Source organism: Sander vitreus, chromosome 9 (genome assembly GCF_031162955.1).
Source record: "Sander vitreus isolate 19-12246 chromosome 9, sanVit1, whole genome shotgun sequence".
NCBI lineage: Eukaryota > Metazoa > Chordata > Actinopteri > Perciformes > Percidae > Sander > Sander vitreus.
Genome location: NC_135863.1, coordinates 15,378,279 through 15,404,977, shown reverse-complemented (window position 1 = coordinate 15,404,977; position 26,699 = coordinate 15,378,279). Strand labels below are relative to the sequence as shown.

At 35.5% G+C, this 26,699-nt stretch overlaps 3 protein-coding genes across 3 annotated transcripts in view; 2 read left to right on the top strand and 1 right to left on the bottom strand.

Annotated features, from left to right (window-relative positions):
- Window positions 1–1,027: 1,027 nt before the first annotated feature.
- Window positions 1,028–18,886, top strand: ctbs (chitobiase, di-N-acetyl-). Its single transcript, XM_078258870.1, has 7 exons — window positions 1,028–1,213; window positions 3,796–3,934; window positions 4,597–4,805; window positions 4,917–5,088; window positions 5,191–5,288; window positions 6,374–6,535; window positions 18,420–18,886. Exons 1-7 carry the CDS (start codon window positions 1,103–1,105, stop codon window positions 18,606–18,608), a joined length of 1,080 nt encoding a protein of 359 aa, XP_078114996.1. The 5' UTR covers window positions 1,028–1,102; the 3' UTR covers window positions 18,609–18,886.
- A 61-nt stretch (window positions 18,887–18,947) lies between these two features.
- Window positions 18,948–25,380, bottom strand: spata1 (spermatogenesis associated 1). Its single transcript, XM_078258869.1, has 12 exons — window positions 25,110–25,380; window positions 24,888–24,994; window positions 24,051–24,168; window positions 23,823–23,876; window positions 22,944–23,313; window positions 22,267–22,432; window positions 22,112–22,172; window positions 21,695–21,809; window positions 21,487–21,612; window positions 20,919–21,094; window positions 20,381–20,479; window positions 18,948–19,347 (listed from the first exon to the last, which is right to left on the bottom strand). The coding sequence occupies exons 1-12, from the start codon at window positions 25,167–25,169 to the stop codon at window positions 19,198–19,200; spliced, it is 1,602 nt and encodes a 533-aa protein (XP_078114995.1). The 5' UTR covers window positions 25,170–25,380; the 3' UTR covers window positions 18,948–19,197.
- Window positions 25,381–26,114: 734 nt separating this feature from the next.
- The window catches only part of LOC144523360 (guanine nucleotide-binding protein G(I)/G(S)/G(O) subunit gamma-5), a 1,921-nt gene continuing 1,336 nt past the window's right edge, over window positions 26,115–26,699 (top strand). The window contains exons 1-2 of the mRNA XM_078258873.1: window positions 26,115–26,314; window positions 26,446–26,589. Of these exons, the coding sequence (XP_078114999.1) occupies window positions 26,234–26,314; window positions 26,446–26,571 (207 nt within the window). The 5' untranslated portion in view covers window positions 26,115–26,233 and the 3' untranslated portion in view covers window positions 26,572–26,589. The remainder of the gene's footprint in view (window positions 26,315–26,445; window positions 26,590–26,699) is intronic.

Genomic DNA, 26,699 nt, shown 5'->3' with positions numbered 1-26,699 from the left:
TCTAGTGGGACAATAAGGTACCATGAGCTCTTTAAGATATGCTGGTGCCTGACCATTAAGAGTTTTGTAGGTCAGGAGAAGGATTTTAAATGTAATCCTGGATTTTACAGGAAGCCAATGCAGAGAAGCTGATACAGGAGAAATATAATCTCTTTTCTTAGTTCTTGTCAGTACACACGCTGCAGCATTCTGGTTCAGCTGGAGAGTCAAGGTTGAGGAGTGTATTTATCATCAATTACTTTTTTTTTTTTACCACAAATGTACTCACCAGTTTTCTAGAGTAATATTAGGGCTTTCCCCTTAAGTTCAGTACAATATATTTAAAAAATGTGTCTTAAAGCATATTGGCCACATTGGTGACATTACTGATCCATGAAGGCTACCACATGGTCTGGATTGGTGAACAAAAACTATTCTGAAGCTTTGCTTAAATTAGTGCAAAGGAGAATGATATTCAATATGTAGTGGTATGGTTTTGTAGCACAGTGTTGTATGTGTAATCAGATTGACAGTCAGTAACGTGTCCACACAGCTTGGGATTAAATGTAAAGTAAATACTCTCTTTGCTTATTCCTGTTCATGCATCATTGAACAAGGCATCTCAACTACTGCTGTAGCACTGAATATGACAGACTGTAGTGTGTGGTAATGTCTTTCTAAAAAGCATATTGGATTTTCTTAATGTATTTACAAGGTAACAAACCTTTATAATGCTAAGCTACCTATGGTTATTTATTACATTGGCCAATATATTGACCAAATTTAAAAGTCATCATTTGGTTAAAAAAATAGTGACGACTTGCCAATTCACATTCTTCTGACATGACAACCTACACTGAAACCTGTCAATATTTACTCCATGTCCCTGGCATTCTAATTCTCTACACAAGTTTATATTAATTTTAAATGAGAATTGAAATGCATTTTTTTAAACAACGTTTTGGTTGGGGTACTATTAACAACTTCGCGATGTACGCTACCTGGATGAAGTTAGTACCTTGTGGGCCTCCATACAGAAGTAATTAGACTAACGTGATTTGTTTACAGCTCAAAGTCTGACTGGTCCGACTTCATTGCGTTTAAACTTCCTCCTGCTTCAGAAATGTTCTGGTTTCATCTGTTTTTGTCATCGATCCTGGTGTGCCGGGCTACAGTGTGTCCGTGTGAGAGACCGGAGCTATGTCAACAGATCCGCGAGGAGAGAGACTTTGAGGTAACGTTAGTTAAAAACGTCAGCTTGTTAAAAAGACGACAAAGCGACATAAGTCACCCAACGTGTTGTTGAACCTCCACCTGCAGCATATTACTGATATAAGTAAGCAAGTTAGGGATTATCATTGTTAACGGAAAACATTACATTATTGCAAAGTAGCCTAATACTTACTTGACAGGTGAATTTCAAGAATAGAACTGGAAATGTGGGATCTATTCACGTTAAAACTCCACTGAACACGTAGTATTAAAGTATTTTACTTTGATGTATCATATGACTATTTAAATAAGTTTTTTACAGGATAATTCAAACTTGCAAACTTCCACCAATTTCTAACATCCATACCTCCTATAATAGTTACAGAGCAGACTGAAAGAGGAAATATAAATAAAACATTTAGCTGTAAATGGAGTTTCTGTAGGGTGATATTTTAAAATTATATCACAAACCTTTTACATATTGTCCATGACTTATAAAATTGGATCTTATAATGGAAGTCTATAACATGTTATGCTTTGGATAGTGAGCAATGCATTAAACGGGCATCTTCACCTACAAAATCACCAAGACCTTGAATTCATCGCAGCCTATGAGTACATAAACTAATTGAAAAATTAAAAATGTTAGCTCTAGTTTTTGTTGTAGGAACCGACTAAATAAAACATCCACACCCATTTCATTACAAAGGACTTTAAAAGTTAAAGGAAAAAGGAGATACATTAGCACTATGAACGTTCGATGTAACCAAAAACTAACGTTCCCCTAAACGTTAAGAAACCATAACTTCAGGGAACGTTCCGCAACCAAAAACGTTAACCATAAATTGTTAGCTGGGATATATCTATGTATGGGCTGCATGGCAATAAGTGAAATTTGCTCAACGTTTCTACTGTAACTTTCAAATTGGGTCTGCTGTTCCTCTTTTTATCCATGCAGCCTTGTCTGTGTTTGTTTTATGATCATGTGATATTTGACAAGGTTCCCTTTTTTGGGCACATTTGGCCTCTTGGACTTGAGACTCATGTTGCCTTAATTCTCACATATCATAGTGGTAATTTAAAGACCTCTTTTTTAGCTGTACAATCATTCATCTTTAATATTTTATACTTGACAAATACTTGTAATAGACCCTTCTCACAGGAGACAATTTGATTTGACAAACACACTGTCACTCACTGGTATGGCTTACTGGCACTCTTACATGGAGCTTTGAAGCAACAAAATCCTTTTTCAGGAAGTATGTGGTATTGTTTGTTTTGTAACATTATTTTTCACATAAGTAAAGTGAAACATCAGCTTTTCGTCAGCATTCGTGTCTGTAGTAACCCAAGAATAATGGCACAGGGTGTCAATGATGAATTGATTAGAACAATACTGACCTAACTCTGGTGAAAGGGATGTGATTAGGCTAGATGTAAAATCAGTCTATTTCTGTTTCATATTCAGATTTCATATGCCATCAGTAAAAAAGATGACTGGTCAGTCACCAGAGAATTAATCAAAGCCATTTTCAACCATCAACTAATTATTTTAGCCCACTGTTACGTCCTGTAGCTAGGGGTATCAGGACATAAAACCAGGTGTAATTGGTATTTGAAAGGAAATTTATTTTGAATAAGGCAAATTTAACAAAGGAGCTTACAAAAAGGAAAAACGGGCCGGTGGGTGCTGTGGAAATAAACAACAGAATATAACAAAAAGAGGTCCTCAAAAGGAAGACTATTTCTACACTTATAAGACAACAAGGTTAAACAAAAATCCTCTCTAACTAAAGTACTTTACAAAACAAAACACAATACTCACAGCACCCCTGAACCTAATGTGACTAAACAATCAACCTGTTAAATGCAAAGATGGAATCAGTTTTTAAAACTCAAGCCTTGGCCCACTTCCTCACTCTCACAAACATTTTCACAAATGAATCTGGTCTGGCAGCTGCCCTTCAGCTGCAATCAATCAGGCTTTTTAACTTGGAGGCAGCCTTCCTCAATTGGCTGGTCAGTGGTGGCATGCCGCACCAATCAGCCTCCTCCTCCAGGAACTGGGCGGGACTTCCTTTGACCATCCAATCTGCAGCACGGGATGGCACAGCCTGCTTTGCATCTCACAAATCACTCAAATAAACACACACATTTAACACACACATGAGGATGCCGACGACAGCCGCAACACCCACTGTCAAGTACCAAGCATCCCTTGCATTTCACATGTAATACTGTCAGGCCTTGTAAGACTATAGCATTAAGAAATCAGTTTGGGTAGCCTCTGGTAACTTGTCATGGACATTTTACATCTTTGACTCATTAAAAAAAATCAATAAATGAGCTGATCATGAAAAAAATGGCTAACTGCAGTCACTCTCTTCAGTCCTGCTTTGTTTCTAACACTTTTCAGGATGTAAGTTATTGTAGTAGGATAAAGAGAAAGTTGACTGAAAAAAACTGTCTCTTACATATTTCCTTTTTGGGGGATTTATTAATAAATTAACAAATTGATGAAAAACAATTGTGGGACATTAACAGAGTATGAATAGGAGCAGTTACCCTTACAGTCATATGTCTGTGTGGTCTCTGTGCTTTTAGGTGTTTGTGTTTGATGTGGGTGGAAAGACATGGAAGTCTTACAACTGGAGCATGGTGACGACAGTGGCAACGTTTGGAAAATATGATGCTGAGCTCATGTGTTACGCTCACTCAAAAGGAGCACGAGTTGTACTTAAAGGTAGGATAACTTTCTTCACTATGGAATGAAATGATTTGTAGGCCCCATTCTGACCTGGTTTTCTTGTTAGTCATACTTGCACACACTGATTGTTCATGTATTGTTTTTCGTCTTGTTTTTATTTGTTTGTATCTGTCTAGTCAATAATAATGTCCTGTATAAATGTGTCGAAATTGTGTTCATTGTTCTATGTTGCTGCAGAACAGGAACCTGCTGTAAACCAGTTTTTAAACTGAGTCAGGCCCGTTTATTGTAACTTAATTGTTGCTTTTAAATTTTACTGTATAATAAATGAAATGAAAATGAAATGGTTTTAAAAATGGATCTGAGTGATTGGATCACAAGTGGACAGCTCTAGGTACATGTGTTCCCACCTGTCTGTAGACCACTTGTGGTCGGATCTCACTTCCCCGCTCTATATGCAAATAAACACGTACATCATTTCCGTTTGCATATAGACTAGTTGTGTGTGTGTGTTAATTTAAAAAAAACGCACTGCCAACAGTACATGTTATTAGCATGGAAAGCTTATTTTTTAAAACCATTTGCTGCCATATTTGATCAATTTTGGTGCTACTTTTTGCTCATGCTGTCAACAGTTTATTGACCCATTGTCCTCTAAATTATGTCCATCTCCCTTTTTTGCTTGTTGGTGGGAAAAGGTGACGTTCACCTCTCTTACGTTGTGCAGCAACATAACAGGACGGCGTGGATAACAGAGAAGGTCAACTTGGCCAAGAGTCAATTTATGGATGGGATCAACATAGACATCGAACAAGCAGTAGACGAAGGCTCGCCAGAGTATTATGCTTTGACAGACCTGGTCAAAGAGACCACTGAGACCTTCCACAGGGAGATCCCAGGTTCCCAGGTAAACACAATGTTTTGACAAGGTTCTCAAGAAAATAAATGAATGAAGTCCTATTAGCCTTCCCTAACCTGCCTGGTCTCAGTGTTATATTTATCTTATCCCGATCTCAAGGTCTCATTTGACGTTGCCTGGTCACCAAATTGTATTGACAAGCGCTGCTATGATTACGCTACCATCGCTGAATCCTGCGACCTGCTGTTTGTGATGTCCTATGATGAACAGAGCCAGATCATGGGGGACTGTATTGCAATGGCAAATGCCCCACTCTCTCAAACACTGAATGGTTTGTTGCTCAGTTGTTTAGTAATGAATGAGAATAAATCAGCTCGTCAATGCAGAACTACTCATCACCACTATATGAAATGCCTGTTACCTTTCTCTTAAGGTTATGCCCAGTTTTTGAGTCTGAAGATCGATCCAAAGAAGCTAGTGATGGGAGTGCCATGGTACGGCTATGACTACCCATGCCTCAACTTTTCCCAGGTAAGATATATTGATTTAAAAGATATACAGTCCAAATGTTGGTTGTTTTTGTTTTTTAAGCCTGGTAATCTATATTTTTTAGCCATGGTCCTTAGAGAATGAATCACACTGACATTGGTGATCCCCTGACTTTTCCTTTAGCGCCACAAGCAGGTTGACACTTGTGGTTTTACATGAAATATCTTAACTATTAGATGGAATGCAGTGAGATTTGGCACAAACTTTCATGTTTCATGATATTAACAAGTATGGTGATCCTTTTAACTTTTTATCTAGCACCACCTTCTGGTCAAAAATTCCATCTGTCCAATACTACTAATGACATTCCGTTCAGCCTCATGTTGGCATTGTCATTGTGAGCATGTTATCATCATTGGTGTAGTTAGCATTTAGTTCACAGCATGTCTGTGCAGCCCCACAGTTCCCCTAGCATACGCAGCTGTAGAGTCTTGTCTTGTTCTTATTGTCAACAAATCTCATAAAAAGAAAACATCAATGTTGCACTGGGTGACATGTTCTTTCATTACCATGAATAGTTTATTTTGAGTCAATCCCACATTTACCATACTGCTGCTGTAACAACCCGCTGGAGCAATAACAAAATAGTCCCAGATGATGCATTATTTACCACTGTTTTTGTAATGTACAGTTCCCAGTCAATGCCTTTAGTTAGTGGGGGTTAAAAGCAAATATAAATAATAACAAAGATAAAACAAATGGCTGAGAGTTAGAGACAGGGTAGGGAAGTCAGAAAGTATTGAGAGACAGACTAAGGCAGTGTGTTGGTACTTTTATGGGATTTATTGTCAATAACGAAAAAAAAATAACACCAGCCTTATGGTTTAATGCATAATGTAAAGCACTTTAAATTGCCTTTGTGTATGAAATACAGTATGATATACAAAAGCTTTTCCCCGTGATTCATGATCTTTCTTAAGGTTGTTTTTTTAACATCCCAGGAAATGTTGAAGGCAAACATGCTACTGCTATAATTTATTTACACATTACAATTGTGGCAGTATATCGTAAGTTGTTAAGTCTGAAATGTAAACACAGATATCCCTTAAGATATTTTCCCATTACAGGAGGGAGTATGTTTTATAATCGAAGTTCCTTTCCGTGGAGCCCCCTGCAGTGATGCAGCTGGAACACAGAAAACATACAAGTGGATCATGAAGCAGGTCAACAGCTCATTGTCCGGCAGGCTCTGGGACGACAAGCAGCAAGCTCCTTACTTCAATTACAAGGTAGGTTATTTTTATTATATTGTTTAAGTCTTGATTTTGCTTTAATTTGCTAACTGTGTTTGGGTTAGATGTTTTATTGGTTAGCAAAGTGGGCGCCTATTTCATGGATTATTTGTCTCTTGCCAAGTTTGAGCTTGACTGACTTCACCTCTTCTAGTCCTGATAAATTAAGACTTGACAAATCAGGCAGGCATTTCAGGCAAAGTTTATCCAGAGTCCCGGCATCCACCCAAGCTACCACAGTGTCAGTTCCCAAACAAAACAAATCACCCCTTCGACACAGCCATAAAACATTCCTGCTGAATGCCTTCTTGTTGGCTTTTGAAGTCTTCTCACATTACACCGAGATGTGAACTGTGTCATCAGTTCCCATTTTGTTGTTTATCTATTAATGAGTATTAAAAGTTGATCAATCAATTTAGCACAGACAATTTAGACTATTAAGGCCCTTAAAAATGATTTAAGTCTTTAACATGATGATGGTTTATGACATACTATACTATGACTTTTTTTGAAATACTATACTATGACTTTTTTGATATACTATACTGTGACTGTTTGATGACATACTATACTATGACTTGTTTCATGACATACTATACTATGACTTTTTTCATAACTTTTTTGTGACATACCATGACTTTTTTTTCAGTCTTTTGTGAGTTACTATGCTATGACTTTTTTATGACATGCTAGCCTATACTATGACTTTTTTTTCATAACTTTTTTGACACACTACATAATATGATTTTCTCATAACATTTTGTGACATACTATATTATGACTTTTTTATAACATACTATACTATGACCCTTTTGACATACTATACTATGACTTTTTGACATACTATACTATGACTTTTTATCAACATTTTCGACATACTATACTATGACTTTTTAATGACTTCTTTGTGACATACTATACTTTGACTTCTTTGTGACATACTATACTTTGACTTTTTTATGACATACTATGACTTTTTTTCAAAACTTTCGACATATATCGTATCATATGACTTTTTTATGACTTTTTGACATCCTATACTATGACTTTTTTCGACATAACTATACTATGACTTTTTTTTCTCCAAAATTTTTGGCATACTATGACTAGTTGCAACGTTCTATACTACGACTTCTTTTCGACACACTATACTATGACTTCTTTTGACATATGATACTATGACTTTTTTGTAACACACTATGCTTTGTGGATTCGAACCCTGTACCTTATTGATGTGAGGCAACAGTGCTAACCATTGGGCCACCGTGCTGCTTTCTTATAGTATGAACTTTATTTTTGACATAATATACTATGCCTTTTTTTCGACATACTATGACTTTTGTTCAAAATTTTCGAAATTACTTTTTTTTCAAAATTTTTGACATACTATATTGACTTTTTTCGACATACTATACTATGAATTATTTTCAAAATTCTCGACGTACTATACTATGACTTTTTTCGTCATACTATATTATGACTTTTTTTTTAAATTTTTGACAACTATACGACTTTTTTCACATACTATACTATGACTTTCTTTTCAAAACACTGACTTTTTTTTTTTTTTCAAGATTCTTGACATACTATGATGTTTTTGTTGACACACTATACTTTGTGGATTCAAACCCTGTACCTTCTTGTTGTGAGGTAACAAGGCTAACCATTAGGCCAAAGTGCTGCTTTTTTTTAAACATACTATACTATAACATCTTTTCAAATTTGTCGACATACTATACTATGACTTTTTTTATGATTAGTTTCGACATTCTATACTATGACATTTTTTCAAATTTGTCGACATACTATACTATGACTTTTTTACGATTAGTTTCGACATTCTATACTATGACTTTTTTTCAAAATTTTCGACATATAGTATGTTTTTTCGACATACTATACTACGACTTTTTTTCGACATACTATACTATGACTTTTTTTCAACATACTATACTATGACTTTTTTTTTCAAAATTTTTGACATACTATATTATGATCTTTTTTCGACATACTGTATTATGACTATGACTTTTTTTTCAACATACTATACTATGACTTTCTTTTTCAAACTTTTCGACATACTATACTATGCTTTTTTCGACATACTACACTATGACTTTTTTTTTCGAAATACTATACTATGACTTTTTTTCAACATACTATACAATGACTTTTGTTAAAAATTTTCGACGTAGTATACTGACTTTTTTTCAACATACTATACAACGACTTTTTTTTCAAAACTTTAGACATACTATACTATGACTTTTTTCGACATACTATACTATGACTTTTTTCAACATACTATACTATGAATTATTTTCAAAATTCTCGACGTACTATACTATGACTTTTTTCGTCATACTATATTATGACTTTTTTTTTAAATTTTCGACATAGTATACTATGACTTTTTTTTGAAATACTATACCATGACTTTTTTTTTCAAAATTTTTGACATACTATACTATGACTTTTTTTCAACATACTATACAACGACTTTTTTTTCAAAACTTTAGACATACTATACTATGACTTTTTTCGACATACTATACTGTGACTTTTGTTAAAAATTTTCAACATACTATACAACGACCTTTTTTTCAAAACTTTAGACGTACTATACTATGACTTTTTTTTTTCGAAATACTATACTATGACTATGACATTTTTTCAAATTTGTCGACATACTATAGTAAGACTTTTTTATGATTAGTTTCGACTTTCTATACTATGACTTTTTTTCGACACACTATACTATGACTTCTTTCGACACACTATACTATGACTTTTTTTCAAAATTGTTGACATACTATACTGTCTTTTCGACATACTATATTGTGACTTTTTTTCAACATACTATACTGACTTTTTTTCGACTTACTATACTATGACTTTTTTCGAAATACTATGACTTTTTTTTTTTTCAAAGTTTTTGACATTCTATGACTTTTTTATGACACACTATACTTTGTGGATTCAAACCCTGTACCTTCTTGCTGTGAGGCAATAGTGCTAACCATTGGACCACTGTGCTGCTTTTTTCACATACTATACTAATACGATGACTGTTTTTCAAAATTTTCGACATACTGTTCTATGACATTTTTTCAAATTTGTCGACATACTATACTGACTTTTCTCGACATACTACACTATGACTTTTTTTCGTCATTCTACATTATGGCTTTTTTAAATTCTCGACATACTATACCATGACTATTTTTCGACATACTGGACTATAACTTTTTTTTCAAAATTTTCGACATACTATCCTATGACTTTTTTTCAAAATTCGTCGACATATCAAATGACTTATGACTTTTTTCGACATACTATACTCTGACTTTTTTCGACATACTATACTCTGACTTTTTTCGACATACTATACTATGACTTTTTTTTCAGACATACTATACTATGACTTTTTTTTCGACATACTATACTATGACTTTTTTTTTCAAAATTTTCGACATACTATACTATGACTTTTTTCGTCATACTATATTATGACTTTTTTTAAATTTTCGACATGCTATACTATGAATTCTTTTCAAAATATTTGACATACTATATTATGACTTTTTTTCTAAACTTTCGACATAGTATACTAACTTTTTTCGACATACTATATTATGACTTTTTTAAATTTTCGACATACTCTACTATGACTTTTTTTCAAAATACTATACGACTTTTTTTTCAAAACTTTAGACATACTATACTATGACTTTTTTTCACAATTTTTGACATACTATACTAAATTTTTTCGACATAATATACTATGACTTTTTCATGGCATACTATACTATGACTTTTTTCTTCTCTTTTTTGACATATTATACTATGACTTTCTTCGACATACTATACTATGACTTTTTTTTCAAAATTTTCGACATACTATACTATGACTTTTTTCACAATTTCTGACATACTATATTATGACTTTTTTTTCGACATACTATACTATGACTTTCTTTTCAAAATTTTTGACATACTATACTATGGCTTTTTTTCGAAATACTATACTGTGACTTTTTTTCAACATGCTGTACTATGACTTTTGTTTTCAAAATTTTTGATATACTATATTATGACTTTTTTTCGACATACTATACTATGACTTTTTTTCGACATACTATACTATGAATTATGTTCAAAATTTTCGACGTACTATACTATTACTTTTTTCGTCATACCATATTATGACTTTTTTTAAATTTTCGACATACTATACTGACTTTTTTTCGAAATACTATACTATGACTTTCGAAAAACTATACTATGACTTTTTTTCGACGTACTATACTATGACTATTTTTTCAAAATTTTCGACATACTATCCTATGACTTTTTTTCGACATACTACACTATGACTTTTTTTTTCCGAAATACTATACTATGACTTTTTTTCAACATGCTATACTATGACTTTTATTTTACAAAATCTTTGACATACTATGACTTTTTTCGACATGCTATACTATGACTTTGACATTTTTTCAAATTTGTCGACATACTATAGTAAGACTTTTTTATGATTAGTTTCGACATTCTATACTATGACTTTTTTTCGACACACTATACTATGACTTCTTTCGACACACTATACTATGACTTTTTTTCAAAATTGTTGACATACTATACTGTCTTTTCGACATACTATATTGTGACTTTTTTTCGACATACTATACTATGACTTTGTTTCGACATATATACTATGACTTTTTTTCGACATACTATACTATGACTATTTTTTCAAAATTTTCGACATACAATACTATGCTTTTTTCGACCTACTAAACTATGACTTTTTTTCACAATTTTTGACATACTATATTATGACTTTTTTTCGACATACTACACTATGACTTTTTTTCGAAATACTATACTATGACTTTTTTTCAACATGCTATACTATGACTTTTGTTTTCAAAATTTTTGACATACTATATTATGACTTTTTTTCGACACAAAAAAAGTCATACTATACTGTGACTTTTGTTAAAAATTTTCGACATACTATGCTATGACTTTTTTTCGACATACTACACTATGACTTTTTTTTCCGAAATACTATACTATGACTTTTTTTCAACATGCTATACTATGACTTTTATTTTACAAAATTTTTGACATACTATGACTTTTTTCGACATGCTATACTATGACTTTGACATTTTTTCAAATTTGTCGACATACTATAGTAAGACTTTTTTATGATTAGTTTCGACATTCTATACTATGACTTTTTTTCGACACACTATACTATGACTTCTTTCGACACACTATACTATGACTTTTTTTCAAAATTGTTGACATACTATACTGTCTTTTCGACATACTATATTGTGACTTTTTTTCGACATACTATACTATGACTTTTTTTCGACATACTATGACTTTGTTTCGACATATATACTATGACATTTTTTCGACATACTATACTATGACTATTTTTTCAAAATTTTCGACATACTATCCTATGACTTTTTTTCGACATACTACACTATGACTTTTTTTTCCGAAATACTATACTATGACTTTTCTTCAACATGCTATACTATGACTTTTATTTTACAAAATTTTTGACATACTATGACTTTTTTCGACATGCTATACTATGACTTTCTTTTCAAAATTTTCGACATACTATACTATGCTTTTTTCGACATATTATACTATGACTTTTGTTAAAAATTTTCGATATACTATACTATGCTTTTTTTGACCTACTATACTATGACTTTTTTTCACAATTTTTGACATACTATACTATGACTTTTTTTCGACATACTATACTATGACTTTTTTCCAACATACTATACTATGACTATTTTCGTCATACTATATTATGACTTTTTTTGGAGATACTATACCATGACTTTTTTTTCCCAAATTTTTGACATACTATATTATGACTTTTTTTTGACATACTATACTGACTTTTTTTCAACATACTATACTATGACTTTTTTTTTCAAAAATTTTTTTGACATACTATACTATGACTTTTTTTGACATATTATACTATGACTTTTGTTAAAAATTTTCGACGTATCATATGACTTATGACTTTTTTCGACATACTATACTATGACTTTTTATGGCATACTATACTATGACTTTTTTTTCAAAGTTTTCGACATACTATACTATGACTTTTTTTCACAATTTTCAACATATTATACTATGACTTTTTTTTCAAAACTTTAGACAATCTATACTATGACTTTTTTCGACATACTATACTATGACTTTTGTTAAAAATTTTCGACATACTATACTATGACTTTTGTTAAAAATTTTTCGACATACTATACTATGACTTTTGTTAAAAATTTTCGACATACTATAGTATGACTTTTTTTCAAATTTTTCGACATATCATATGACTTATGACTTTTTTTGACATACTATACTATGACTTTTTTTCAACCTGCTATACTATGACTTTTTTTTCCATATTTTCAACATACTATACTATGACTTTTTTTCACAATTTTTGACATAATATATTATGACTTTTTTTCGACATACTATACTATGACTTTTGTTCAAAATATTCGAAATATGACTTTTTTTTCAAAACTTTCGACATACTATACTGACTTTTTTCGACATGCTATACTATGACTTTTTTTCAAAATTTTGACATATATCATGACTTTTTTTCTACATACTATGCTATGACTTTTTTTTCTAAATTTTCGACATACTATACTATGACTTTTTTTCAAATTCGTCGACATATCATATGACGTATGACATTTTTCTACATACTATACTATGACTTTTATTGAAAATTTTCTAAATGTCTTTTTTTTCAAAACATTCAACATACTATACTGAGTTTTTTCGACATACTATACTATGACTTTTTTTCTTAATACTATATTATGACTTTTTAAAATTTTTGACATACTATAATATGACTTTTTTTTCCCTGTGGAGGCTGGGGGCATTGAACCCGAGTGGACAATGTTCAAAGTTTCCATTGCTGAAGCTGCGGTGAGGAGCTGTGGTCTTAGGGTCTTAGGTGCCTCAAGGGGCGGTAACCCACGAACACCGTGGTGGACACCGGTGGTCAGGGAAGCCGTCCGACTGAAGAAGGAGTCTTTCCGGGATATGTTATCCCAGACGACTCCGGAGGCAGTTGCAAGGTACCGAAGGGCCCGAAGGGCTGCAGCCTCTGCTGTGAAAGAGGCAAAGCAGCGTGTGTGGGAGAAGTTCGGAGAAGACATGGAGAAGGACTTTCGGTCGGCACCAAGGTGCTTCTGGAAAACCGTTCGCCACCTCAGGAGGGGGGAAGCGGGGAACCATCCAAGCTGTGTACAGTAAGGATGGGGACGCTGTTGACCTCAACTGAGGAGGTAATAGAGGCGGTGGAAGGAGCACTTTGAGGAACTCCTAAATCCGACTAATACGCCGTCTATGGTAGAGGCAGAGCTGGAGGATGAGGGGGGATTGGCATCAATTTCCCTGGTGGAGGTTGCTGAGGTAGTTAAACAACTCCACAGTGGCAAAGCCCCAGGAATTGATGAGATCCGTCCAGAAATGCTTAAAGCTCTGGGTGTGGAGGGGTTGTCTTGGTTGACACGCCTCTTCAACATTGCGTGGAAGTCTGGGGACGGTGCCTAAGGAGTGGCAGACCGGGGTGGTGGTTCCCCTTTTTAAAAAGGGGGGACCAGAGGGTGTGTGCCAATTACAGGGGTATCACACTTCTCAGCCTCCCGGTAAAGTCTACTCCAAGGTGCTGGAAAGGAGGGTTCGGTCGATAGTCGAATCTCAGGTTGAAGAGGAACAATGCGGATTCCGTCCTGGTCGTGGAACAACGGACCAGATCTTTACTCTTGCAAGGATCCTGGAGGGAGCCTGGGAGTATGCTCAACCAGTCTACATGTGTTTTGTGGATCTGGAGAAGGCGTATGACCGGGTGCCCCGGGAGATACTGTGGGAGGTGCTGCGGGAGTACGAGGGTGAGGGGGTCCCTTCTCAGGGCCATCCAATCTCTGTACGACCAAAGCGAGAGCTGTGTCCGGGTTCTCGGCAGTCAGTCGGACTCGTTTCAGGTGAGAGTTGGCCTCCGCCAGGGCTGCGCTTTGTCACCAATCCTGTTTGTAGTATTTATGGACAGGATATCGAGGCGTAGTCGGGGTGGAGAGGGGTTGCAGTTCGGTGGGCTGGGGATCTCATCGCTGCTTTTTGCAGATGATGTGGTCCTGATGGCATCATCGGCCTGTGACCTTCAGCACTCACTGGATCGGGTTCGCAGCCGAGTGTGAAGCGGCTGGGATGAGGATCAGCACCTCATCGGAGGCCATGGTTCTCAGCAGGAAACCGATGGAGTGCCTTCTCCAGGTAGGGGAATGAGTCCTTACCCCAAGTGAAGGAGTTCAAGTACCTTGGGGTCTTGTTCGCGAGTGAGGGGACAATGGAGCGGGAGATTGGTCGGAGAATCGGCACAGCAGGTGCGGTATTACATTCAATTTATCGCACCGTTGTGGCGAAAAAGAGAGCTGAGCCAGAAGGCAAAGCTCTCAATCTATCGGTCAGTTTTTGTTCCTACCCTCACCTATGGTCATGAAGGCTGGGTCATGACCGAAAGAACAAGATCCAGGGTACAAGCGGCCGAAATGGGTTTCCTCAGGAGGGTAGCTGGCGTCTCCCTTAGAGATAGGGTGAGAAGCTCAGTTATCCGTGAGGAGCTCGGAGTAGAGCCGCTGCTCCTTTGCGTCGAAAGGAGCCAGTTGAGGTGGTTCGGGCATCTGGTAAGGATGCCCTCTGGGCGCCTCCCTAGGGAGGTGTTCCAGGCACGTCCAGCTGGGAGGAGGCCTCGGGGGAGACCCAGGACTAGGTGGAGGGATTATATCTCTAACCTGGCCTGGGAACGCCTCGGGATCCCCCAGTCGGAGCTGGTTAATGTGGCCCGGGAAAGGGAAGTTTGGGGTCCCCTGCTGGAGCTGCTACCCCCGCGACCCGACCCCGGATAAGCGGATGAAGATGGATGGATGGACTTTTTTTCAAAATTTTCGAAATATGACTGTTTTTTTCAAAACTTTCGACATGCTATACTGACTTTTTTCGACATACTATACTATGACTTTTTTTCGACATACTATACTATGAATTATTTTCAAAATTTTCGACGTACTATGACTTTTTTCGTCATACTATACTATGACTTTTTTTCGACATACTATTTTTTCTAAACTTTAGACATACTATACTATGACTTTTTTGACATATTATACTATGACTTTTGTTGAAAATTTTCGACATACTATAGTATGACTTTTTTCAAATTCGTCGACATCATATGACTTATGACTTTTTTTCGTCATACTATATTATGACTTTTTTTTGACATACTATACTATGACTTTTTTTTTTCCAAATTTTTGACATACTATACTATGTCAACTTTTTTTTCAAAACTTTAGACATACTATACTATGACTTTTTTTCGACATACTATACTATGACTTTTTTTTCAAAATTTTCGACATACTATCCTATGACTTTTTTTCGACATACTATACTATGACTTTCTTTTCAAAATTTTCAACATACTATACTATGCTTTTTTCGACATACTACACTATGACTTTTTTTCAAATTCGTCGACATATATGACTTATGACTTTTTTCGACATGCTATACTATGACTTTTGTTAAAATTTTTCGACATACTATGCTATGACTTTTTTTCAAATTCGTCGACATATCATATGACTTATGACTTTTTTCGACATACTATACTATGACTTTTTTTCAACATGCTATACTATGACTATTGTTTTCAAAATTTTTGACATACTATATCATGACTTTTTTCCTACATACTATACTATGACTTTTTTTCAAAATTTTCGAAATCTGACTTTTTTTTCAAAACTTTCGACATACTATACTATGACTTTTTTCGACCTACTATACTATGACTTTTTTCGACATACTATACTATGACTTTTTTTTCAAAATTTTTGACATACTATCCTTTGACTTTTTTTTCGACATACTATACTATGACTTTTTTTTCAAAATTTTCGACATACTATCCTTTGACTTTTTTTTCGACATACTATACTATGACTTTTTTTTTCGAAATACTATACTATGACTTTTGTTCAAAATTTTCGAAATCTGACATTTTTATTCAAAACTTTCGACATACTATACTATGACTTTTTTTTTTCGAAATACTATACTATGACTTTTTTCAAAATTTTCGACATACTATACTATGACATTTTTTCTATATACTGTACTATGACTTTTGTTCAAAATTTTCGACATACTATACTGTCTTTTTTCGACATACTATACTATGACCTTTTTAAAAAAAATTTCGACATACTATACTATGACTTTTTTTCGACATACTATACTATGAATTATTTTCAAAATTTTCGATGTACTATACTGACTTTTTTCGACATACTATACTATGACTTTTTTCTCAAAAACATACTATACTATGACTTTTTTTCAAAATTTTTGACATACTATACTATGACATTTTTTCGAAATTGTCGACATACTATACTATGACTTTTGTTCAAAATTTTCGAAATGTCTTTTTTTTCAAAATTTTCAACATACTATCCTATGACTTTTTTCGACATACTATACTATGACTTTTTTTCAAATTCGTCGACATATCATATGACTTATGACTTTTTTCGACATACTATACTATGACTTTTTTCTTGTCTTTTTTGCAATACTATACTATGACTTTTTTCTTGTCTTTTTTAACATACTATACTATGACTTTTGTTAAAAATTTTCGACATACTATACTATGACTTTTTTTCAAATTCGTCAACATATCATATGACTTATGACTTTTTTCGACATACTGTACTATGACTTTTTTTCAACATTCTATACTATGACTTTTTTTCAAAATTCGTCGACATATCAAATGACATGACTTTTTTTCGACATACTATACTATGAATTATTTTCAAAATTTTCGACGTACTATGACTTTTTTGTCATACTATATTATGACTTTTTTTCAACATACTATTTTTTCTAAACTTTAGACATATTATACTATGACTTTTGTTGAAAATTTTCGACATACTATAGTATGACTTTTTTTCAAATTCGTCGACATCATATGACTTATGACTTTTTTCTTTTCTTTTTTTGACATACTATACTATGACTTTTTTATGACTTTTCATGACATACCATACTTTGACTTTTTTCATAACATTTCATGACATACTGTACTATGACTTTTGAGTAACTTTTCATGACATACTGTACTATGATTTTTTCATAGTGTTTTATGATATACTATACTTTGACTTTTATGACATAATATACTGAGTTTTTAATGACATACTATTGACTTTTTCATGACATACTACTGTATACTATGACTTTTTATGACATACTATATTTTGACTTTTTTCATAACTTTTCATGACATACTGTACTATGACTTTTTATGACATACTGTTGTGACTTTTTCATGACCTACTACTGTATACTATGACTTTTTTATGACCTATTGTACTATAACCTTTTCATGACTTTTTATGTCATAATATAGTATGACTTTTTTTACAACATGCTATACTTTGACTTTTACAGTTTTTCTCAATTGTTTACACACTTCTGAAAGCATACCTTATATTCTCTGAACTCTACACATAAATCCAAAAACACGCATAAAAGGCACACCACACATCTGTCAATATTGTGTTTGTAGCTTTTATGTATATTACTCTTTATAAGAAAACCTTTCATTGCTTTATTCATTCTCTGTGCTTTGTTGAACTTGAAGTTGCAATGAGGTCTTTAAAATGTATGGTCTAAAAAGGTATTAAATTTAACTTCAGGATTCCTTTTTTTTCCTCAGGACCAGAAAGGACAGATTCATCAGGTTTGGTATGATGACCCACAGAGTATTTGTCCCAAGGCAGAGTCGGTGAAATCTAAAGGTTTGAGGGGCATTGGCATGTGGAATGGCAACATCTTGGACTACAGAGATGAAGCGGTCGCCAGGCAGCAGTCCGCAATGATGTGGAATGCACTCTTAGGATGCTAGCTGGGATACACTTGACACTGCTGCAGAAATTTACATCACCCCTCCTGTTGGTTGCTAAGTCAATATATCCCTTTGTAGCAGTAATGGGGTGTGGCTTCCCTCTGTTTAGGGATGCATACTTGCACTTCAGAGTTTATTGTGGTTTTTATTGCTGTTGTCGTTGAATGTAGTTACGTCTCAGACATTCCTCTGTGCAAACTGAAAAAGACAAACAAGACATCTTTAATGTAAAACGTGTGATTGACCCATTTTAAACTTACTGAGATCTTTTATGCTTTTCATAAATAAAATCATTTTCTGATAAATCTGTAAATTATTGAAGTTATGCATAACCATATGTTTTGCATTCTTCCTAACTAACTTAAACCACCTGAGATATTCAAAAGGTCAACAGTCATCAACATTGCAACCATATCAGATCACATCAAATATGAAGTTATAATAAAATGAGGGAAAAGCAACAGCACAAAAATACAAAATGCAGGTACTAAATAGTAAGACTTGTAGAAAGTACAGATGCATAAAATCAAACAAATCAATATCAACTGCTGTCCCAGCAAAGGTTTTGTTCAGTTCTGTATGTACTGAATTAGATGGCGGTGCTTTGAACTTGCAGTCTGTCCCGTGTGGTATTTCCAAAACACAGAGAGGATGTGGGACCAGGATGAGAGGACTGGCTCTTCTTCTGGGCCAGCTCAGCCTTCAGGGCCCTCAGCTCTGTGGCAGCCTGTTTTCTCAACTACGCAGCATGAAAGAATAACATGGTTTGTTAATATAATACACCAGATGGTAAACAAGCTATTAGGCAGTGTTGGAATGTATTCAAATACATTTACTCAAGTAGTGTACTTAAGTACAAATTTGAGGTTTACTTCACTTTCCATTGTAAGAAGCTTTTTTAATTCTACATTTTAAAGGCATTTTAAATATTGTGCTTTGTACCTTACTACATTTGTCTGAAAGCTTTAGTTACTTCTCAGATTACAGTTTTTCATCCCCTTTCCTGTCTAGTGAAAACCACGTATCTCCACATTTGCTGATTTTAAATGTTTGCAATAAATTGAAGGACGAAGTGTTCCTTTAAATTGTCCTTCTTCATAAGATAAATAAACCCTCTTTGATCAGCTAGAAAATGCCTCATCACAAAGCTGAACACAGGGCTGTTTTTCTGAGCTCATGATACGTGGTTCTCACAGGACAGCGACGCAGCAAACCTATGATGGTCTTATAGAATGTTGCATTGCTGTAGATTAAACAACCTAAAAGTATATACAGTAAAGGAAGTAAAAATAGCACAACAGAATCATATAGTTTAACACTGACGGGACATTTTACTGCACAATGAATACTTTTACTTTTGAGACATTAAGTAGATTTTACTAATACTTTTTTGTTTTGAATGCAGGACTTTTATCCGTAGTAAAGTAGTTTGGTATTAGTACTTGGATCTGAATACTTCTTCCACCACTGGCTATTAGGCCATCAAGCCTGAACAAAGGCACTCATTTAACATTAAAAGTAAAAATTTTAAATGTAGCATTCTTTTATTAGTTCAAATAATTACATATTTAATGTTAAAATATGCAGATTTTGCTCTGCAGTACTACTTATAATAAAGTGTCCTTTAAGTTATGTATGTAGAACATTTTATGGAATCATATCACTTTTCAGTGCATTTTAGAACACGTACAGTATTTGTAGGATGTGTGTGCTACTTTTTTTCAAATATGGCTCTTGACCAATTAGTTATTAACTTCCTTTGTTGCAGTTACCTTTATCTCTGTTACCAGCTTCATCTTGGCATCCTCTACCTTCCTCTTCAGGTTGTCAATCTCATGGCTCTCTGTCATGATCTGAATGATGAGCTCATTCTGAAAGTCATGATTTTTCAATCAGTCATGTACATGACTATTATTGGGAGGGGGAGGTTGTCGAGCTTCTAAATGTGTGTTGCAATCACTGCACTGGTGACATTTTGAGCCAACAAGCCCTTTAATAGACATTTCCTATAGCAGACATTTTGGCGTGTCATAGCAGGAAAGCCACAGGTGTTCCACTTTCAGGGCTTTGCAATTATGCATTGTTAATTATACCTGTGCTTTCTATGCTACAAGTTGAAATCTATGCTGTGAAAAAGGTATATTGGCAATTCAAAATATCACTGTGTATCCAATGTTATGCAATATTTAGACTCTACTAAAGAATAAGGTTATGGAATCTTATCTCTGAGAAATTATTCATCCAAATACATACTTTTATACCTTTTAACAGACAATACAGCACATAAAATCAAGATAAATTCCATTTTACCTTTATGGAAGATCTGCCCTGTCGTCTTGGCTTCCCTCTGTTGTCTCTGGCCTGGAGCTGGTGCAACAGTTTGTTGTAAAATGTCTCCAACTCCTGTCGTAAGTTTCTCAGATTTTCCTCCAGTGGTGCTGTGGCCTTCTTGGTTTCAAAATATTTCTTCTTCCAACTGTCACGTGCTTTACGTTGAAGAAAGAAGCAGCAAAATGTAGTTGCAAAATGTGTCCTTTGTATATGAATACAAAATGTTCACTATTTTTATGTTATTGACAACTGCATTTAAAACAACAGGGGAAACGCTCTTCTGCAACGCAATATTAGCTATCAAGCAAAGCTTTTGTACTACAATATTTATCCTTAAATGTAGATACATTTTTGCTTTACAACAGTAATCTGTAACAGGTTTGTTGAAGTACAGAAGGAACAAGTATGTTATGTTCTTGGGTTGACAGACTGCTGGCAAACTTAAGAACTTGTAATGACTCCTGATGCTTTTTTACTCGTAAGGTTTTTTACTACTAATGCCAGGATCAGACTACACGAATAACCATAAGAGTATTGTGTTGCTCACCTTGGTTCCTGCGGTGTCGATTTTGAGCCAACAAATCTTTCCCCTTTCTTAGCAACTCTTGCCTTGTCCACTCCAGCTGCTTTCTCTCGTCCCTCACCAGCTTGATTTCCTCAATCAGTTCCTCTCCTAACAGAATCAGAAACATGTCATTTGTGTTAGAAAAATAATGATCATTAATCCTTGGTATCTGGCAAAAATGATAGCTTACTGTTTGTGTGAAAGACAGAAGAGGCAGTCGTTTTTTGAGTGACCACGGCCAAGTCTAGTCCTGAAGGAGGGGAGGTAAGCAGAGACCGAGACAACACAGCTGGTCTCTCTGTCACCTAAAAATAAGGAAGAAATACAACATGAGTCCTCCTCATCTGAATGGACTATATTCCTGTTCTTTGTTCACATCAAAGACCTCACACACTCCACTAGACCCACCTGCTGGCAGTGGATTTTAGACTAATTACAAAACTAATTATTAATTACTAAAAACAAACAAACTCTGGCTTGTTTTCAAAGCCCTATAAAAATCCTTGAAGAGCAACCTTTCCCATAGGTTTATACTCATGAGGAAAGACTGAAGAAGACATACTGAGACATGTTTTAAAGTTGTCAAATATGTAATGCTATACATTACTCCACTTGTTGGTTTATTCCTGATGGACTTCAGTGCATGTACATCTTTTGGTTTCCCGAGCCTGCAAACAAACACACTGTTAGAGCAACCAACAGTAGTTGTATAAGACTTCACTGCAGAAAACAAGTGTGGCACTTGGTAATGCTGCACAGTACCCGTCTGTGAGGGAGAAGCCTGAATCTCTGTCCTCCAGAGACTTGGAGACTCCTAAATCTCTGGCCGCTCTGTTCTGTCTGTGGTACTGTTTCTTCTTTCTGCATGTTTCTTCGTTTTCTGGCGACTCCTTCACCTGAGCTGAATCAGCTTCGCACCCTTGTAAAGCTGTAGATACAACAACATAAGAGCTTGAGTACAGTCATTTGTGAATTAGTTTGAAAAATAGCTCAAAATGTCATTGCTAAGATGCTTTGTGGCCGATGTACAAACCATTTCCACCATTGCAAAAAGTGCCAGGTTACCCATATTATAAAATGCTAATGTCATTTCCACATTAAAACAAATACAAATTTGTTATGCATCATTTTGTGGCCGTGTTCCTGTCCGTTTGCCTGAAATGGACTTTTTCGGAGAAGATGAGGATATTTTGTAGCATGATATACAAGACTGAATTGCCATTTTCTTCTTACATTTACTACAGTGATATGAGTCACAAGATGAGTGACAAGATCTGTTCTAAAACATGGTGAATACCAGCAGCACACAACAGAAACATGCACTTTCATCACATGGGATAACTGCACTGCAGTGTCAGGCTGCAAATTTTTACAACTAGCGAGGACAGTGCATTCTTTGTTGCAGAGCACAAGTTAATACATTGTAACTGTACTTTTACCTTTGTTCTGTGAAACTGGCTGTGGGGCCCTTTGAGTCTGAGGCTTCCTTGGGCAACATTCCTGCTCTGCCCACTCTAACTTGTTGGAAGAGATATTCCCCTCTTCATTTTCTGCTTCTGCCTCCGAAGAACTATAGCTCTGCTCCTCATCTTCAAGGCTGGGGGTGGGAGGTGGCTGATGGGAACACTTGGGGATAAGGGGGAATTTAACAGGCTCCTTTGTTCCTGCTGGCAGGCTGCACGTCTTGGGAGGTTGGTAATAGGTATGGTGGTCTGGAGAGCTGCTGCTGGTGTCTGGGCTGAAAGACTGGGAGCAAACACTGCTGTCGTTCTCCACAGTGGGCAGCAGGTAAAGCTCTGGCTGTGGGGCCTGCCAACAGGTGACAACAACACATTCACGGGGCTTAATTGGTAAATAATGGAGCAGAGTAAGTATTATTGACATCTGTAGATCACCAGATAATGCAGAGCTACAAGGCTAACAAACAAATTATACCAGATCAAACAACAGAAAAATCACTTGAATGCACATCCAAATTAAGGGGAAAAATAGCAGTGTAGATGGCATGACAACCAAAATGTAAAGCCTATAGTCACACAAGTAGAGATGACTTCCTAGTTTTCTAAAGAATAAACATGGCAACAACATACATTTGTAATCCACCTGCGGTGACTGGGAGCATAAGAGTGTATTAGGTTTTATAGACATTTTGGTTATTCTGAAATACTATTCTATATAAGACCAAAAAAAAGGCAATATCTCACTAAAATTTAAAAAAAAAAATGTAATATTTCCATGGACTTTTTAAAATGTCAGTGATGTATGAAACTATTCCAAAGAAAAGAAAACTGTTAAATGCCAATATGGATTCTACATACATACGGTGGAGCGAAGGTTTTCACTTTCAGATCCCTCTCCTGTGTGCTCTTGACCTGTGATAGGACAGAATTTGTTTGTAGTAAGAGGCATGGCAGTAATAACACACACACACACACACACACACGTGAACTTCATAATCACAATGTCCGCATTGTTTCTCAGTACTGTCTGCCCGGTGAAACAAAACCAGCTACAGAAAACCACAGTAAACGGCCAGCTGTACTCACCAGTGCCAAACTGCGCCCCACACATTTCAGGAAGGAGAATTTGTCGATGCTCCTCTCAGCACCAAGAAGAGCTCCCAGCTCGCTTCTCAGAGTTTTCAAGGTGATGTCAGGATAAACCCTGACATCACAGTAATGAAAAAGAGATTACAGATCTGTTTTCGCAGTCCTTTTGCAATGTGACCGGCCGCTCAGGAGAAACCCAGATAAAACCATTTGTAATCTGGTTTCAGTAGATTATAGTTACCTGTTACAGTCTAAATGCTGTGAGAGAAAAAAATCTGGGGGAAAATTTCATATTTGCTGGAATTTAGAGAAAAATCCCAAAGTATACATTTTGAATACCATAAACATATCAAGCTTCAAAAGCAATAAGGACACATTGGGAAAGTCACAGTGATTACTCTCTGCGCTGTGCTTTGAAAACTTTACTGACACTTTGAGCTGAGCATCTGGATATTGTGAGACTTTATCTTTTCACTCTACAAAATCTTAGAGATAAACATTGTACCTTTTACTTCAGCGTGTTTGTCTGACAGCTGTGGTTATTTTGCAGATTTAAAGACTGTACATGTGATCACTAATTGCTGATGAATTACCTAATGACATTTCCTAATCAATGTAACAATGCGGAAATCTACATGTCTTTTAAACAACTTTTTACAGTGTGTATATACATATATATATATATATATATATATATATATGTATGTATATATATATATACACACATATATATATATATATATATACATATATATATACACACACATATATATACATATATATATATAAGCTTTTAGTGTTTTGAATCAAATTAAAAATGTCCAGCAGTTTCACCTGATAAAGCCGGCAGATATGAAGTTCTCTATGGCTTCAGCAGGGACTTTATTAAGCTTCACATTCCACTGGTCATCTGGCACATACAGCACATGGAGCTCCACGAACTAAAAACATAAAAACGGACATCATTGAGTATTAGTGTGCATATTGGCATCATAAGCGAGTTACTGTAGCCTACACGAAGACTTTTTGCAATATGCATTAATTCCCTCAACGTACCTTGCAACTGGCCGGTCTTCTGTCCTCAGGATATCTCACTGACTCACAAGACAGCTCCATTATCAGTCCAGCTCAACAAGGAGAAGCAGAGAAACCGTTAGATTCCCGTTAGCTTTATCGCAGGGAGCCTTTAATTGCTTTTTTTGCTGCGACGGCGTGGACTGCTCATAACAATCTGGTGCAATCCAACACAGTAGCCCAGTGGAGCTTCTTTTATGAGAGTGCCAGCGGTGGTTGCTCTGGTGCTGGTGATGACAACTGCTGCAGAAAAAAAAAATCAGCTAATCCAATCTGTGGTCACCATACACTGTCCTACAGGTTTCATCGGTTATGCAGGTAGCCTGTACAGTTTTTTTTCGAAGGTTAAATGTTGGTAGGGAAGTGATTGCATTTTATATCACACTATTGCGTTAAATTATAATTATAATTTAGGGAATTAGCCTATGTTAAGCCTTTATAGTTTTCCATACACGTGATCCTGTTTTACGTTGTTGTTTTATACCTGACTACTTACATAACTTCTACATACAAAATCATTTTAGAACATTCAGGGTTTCATGTCGAGAGATTTCTCGAGGTCTTCTTGAATATCTGTCTGAGTGTGATAATACTTTATCGCCACAATTTCTATTGATGCTGCTTTCGCGTACACTGGAAGTTGTCGTAAATATTAAGTTTAACGAGAAATTGTTTTGTTTTTCCCCCCAAAGCCTAGCCTGTTTTTGACGTGAGGTTTAGAGCGACCAGACAACATGAATTACGTCGACAATCATAACAAAACAAAAAGTACACTATAAGATAACTTTTGGCAAATAAATTAACCAAAGCACAAAAACCGTGAAATCTACACATTTCCCTTTCATTGCTCTGAATTTAGAGCATACGTAATTGAGTTAATTTTTAACTGAAAGTGGCTGCTTTAATTAACATGTACGTGTTGTCATAACGTTAGGGGGAAGTCAAAATTATAATTTTGAGTTTGAGAACATCCCATGAAGGCGGCAGCGGCGGACCCTCTTTTAAAAAACCGGAAACTCGGTGATGAGGAAGAAACCTAGCGATTGTTTTTGGTAGAAGTTTTACATTCGTCGTTATTAAGACTACAGTGCCTCAAAACCTCAACAATGTCGGGATCATCCAGCATCGTAGCGATGAAGAAAATCGTACAACAGTTACGCCTTGAAGCTGGCATAAACAGGGTTAAGGTAACGCTACTTTTTAGGATGTGTTGTTTCATTTGTTGCTAGCTTCAGTCACTCAACGGTTCCGCTTCTCATACAGAACTGCTGGTTACATAACAGCCGCTAACTTTCTAAGACTCGGTTGTTTCCCACAGGTGTCCCAGGCCGCAGCGGACCTGCAGCAGTTTTGCCTACAGAACGCCCAGCAGGACCCTCTGCTCACCGGCATGTCGTCCAGCAACAATCCGTTCAGACCGCAGAAAGTCTGCTCCTTCCTATAGCACCGACCCTCTGCCTCTGTGAGTAACGTTACCAATAAGATCCGTTAATTTCATTATATGTGGGTTCTTTAAAATCCCATTCACTTTAGCGTACAAACACAACAATACTTAGCCTAACTGTAAAACAC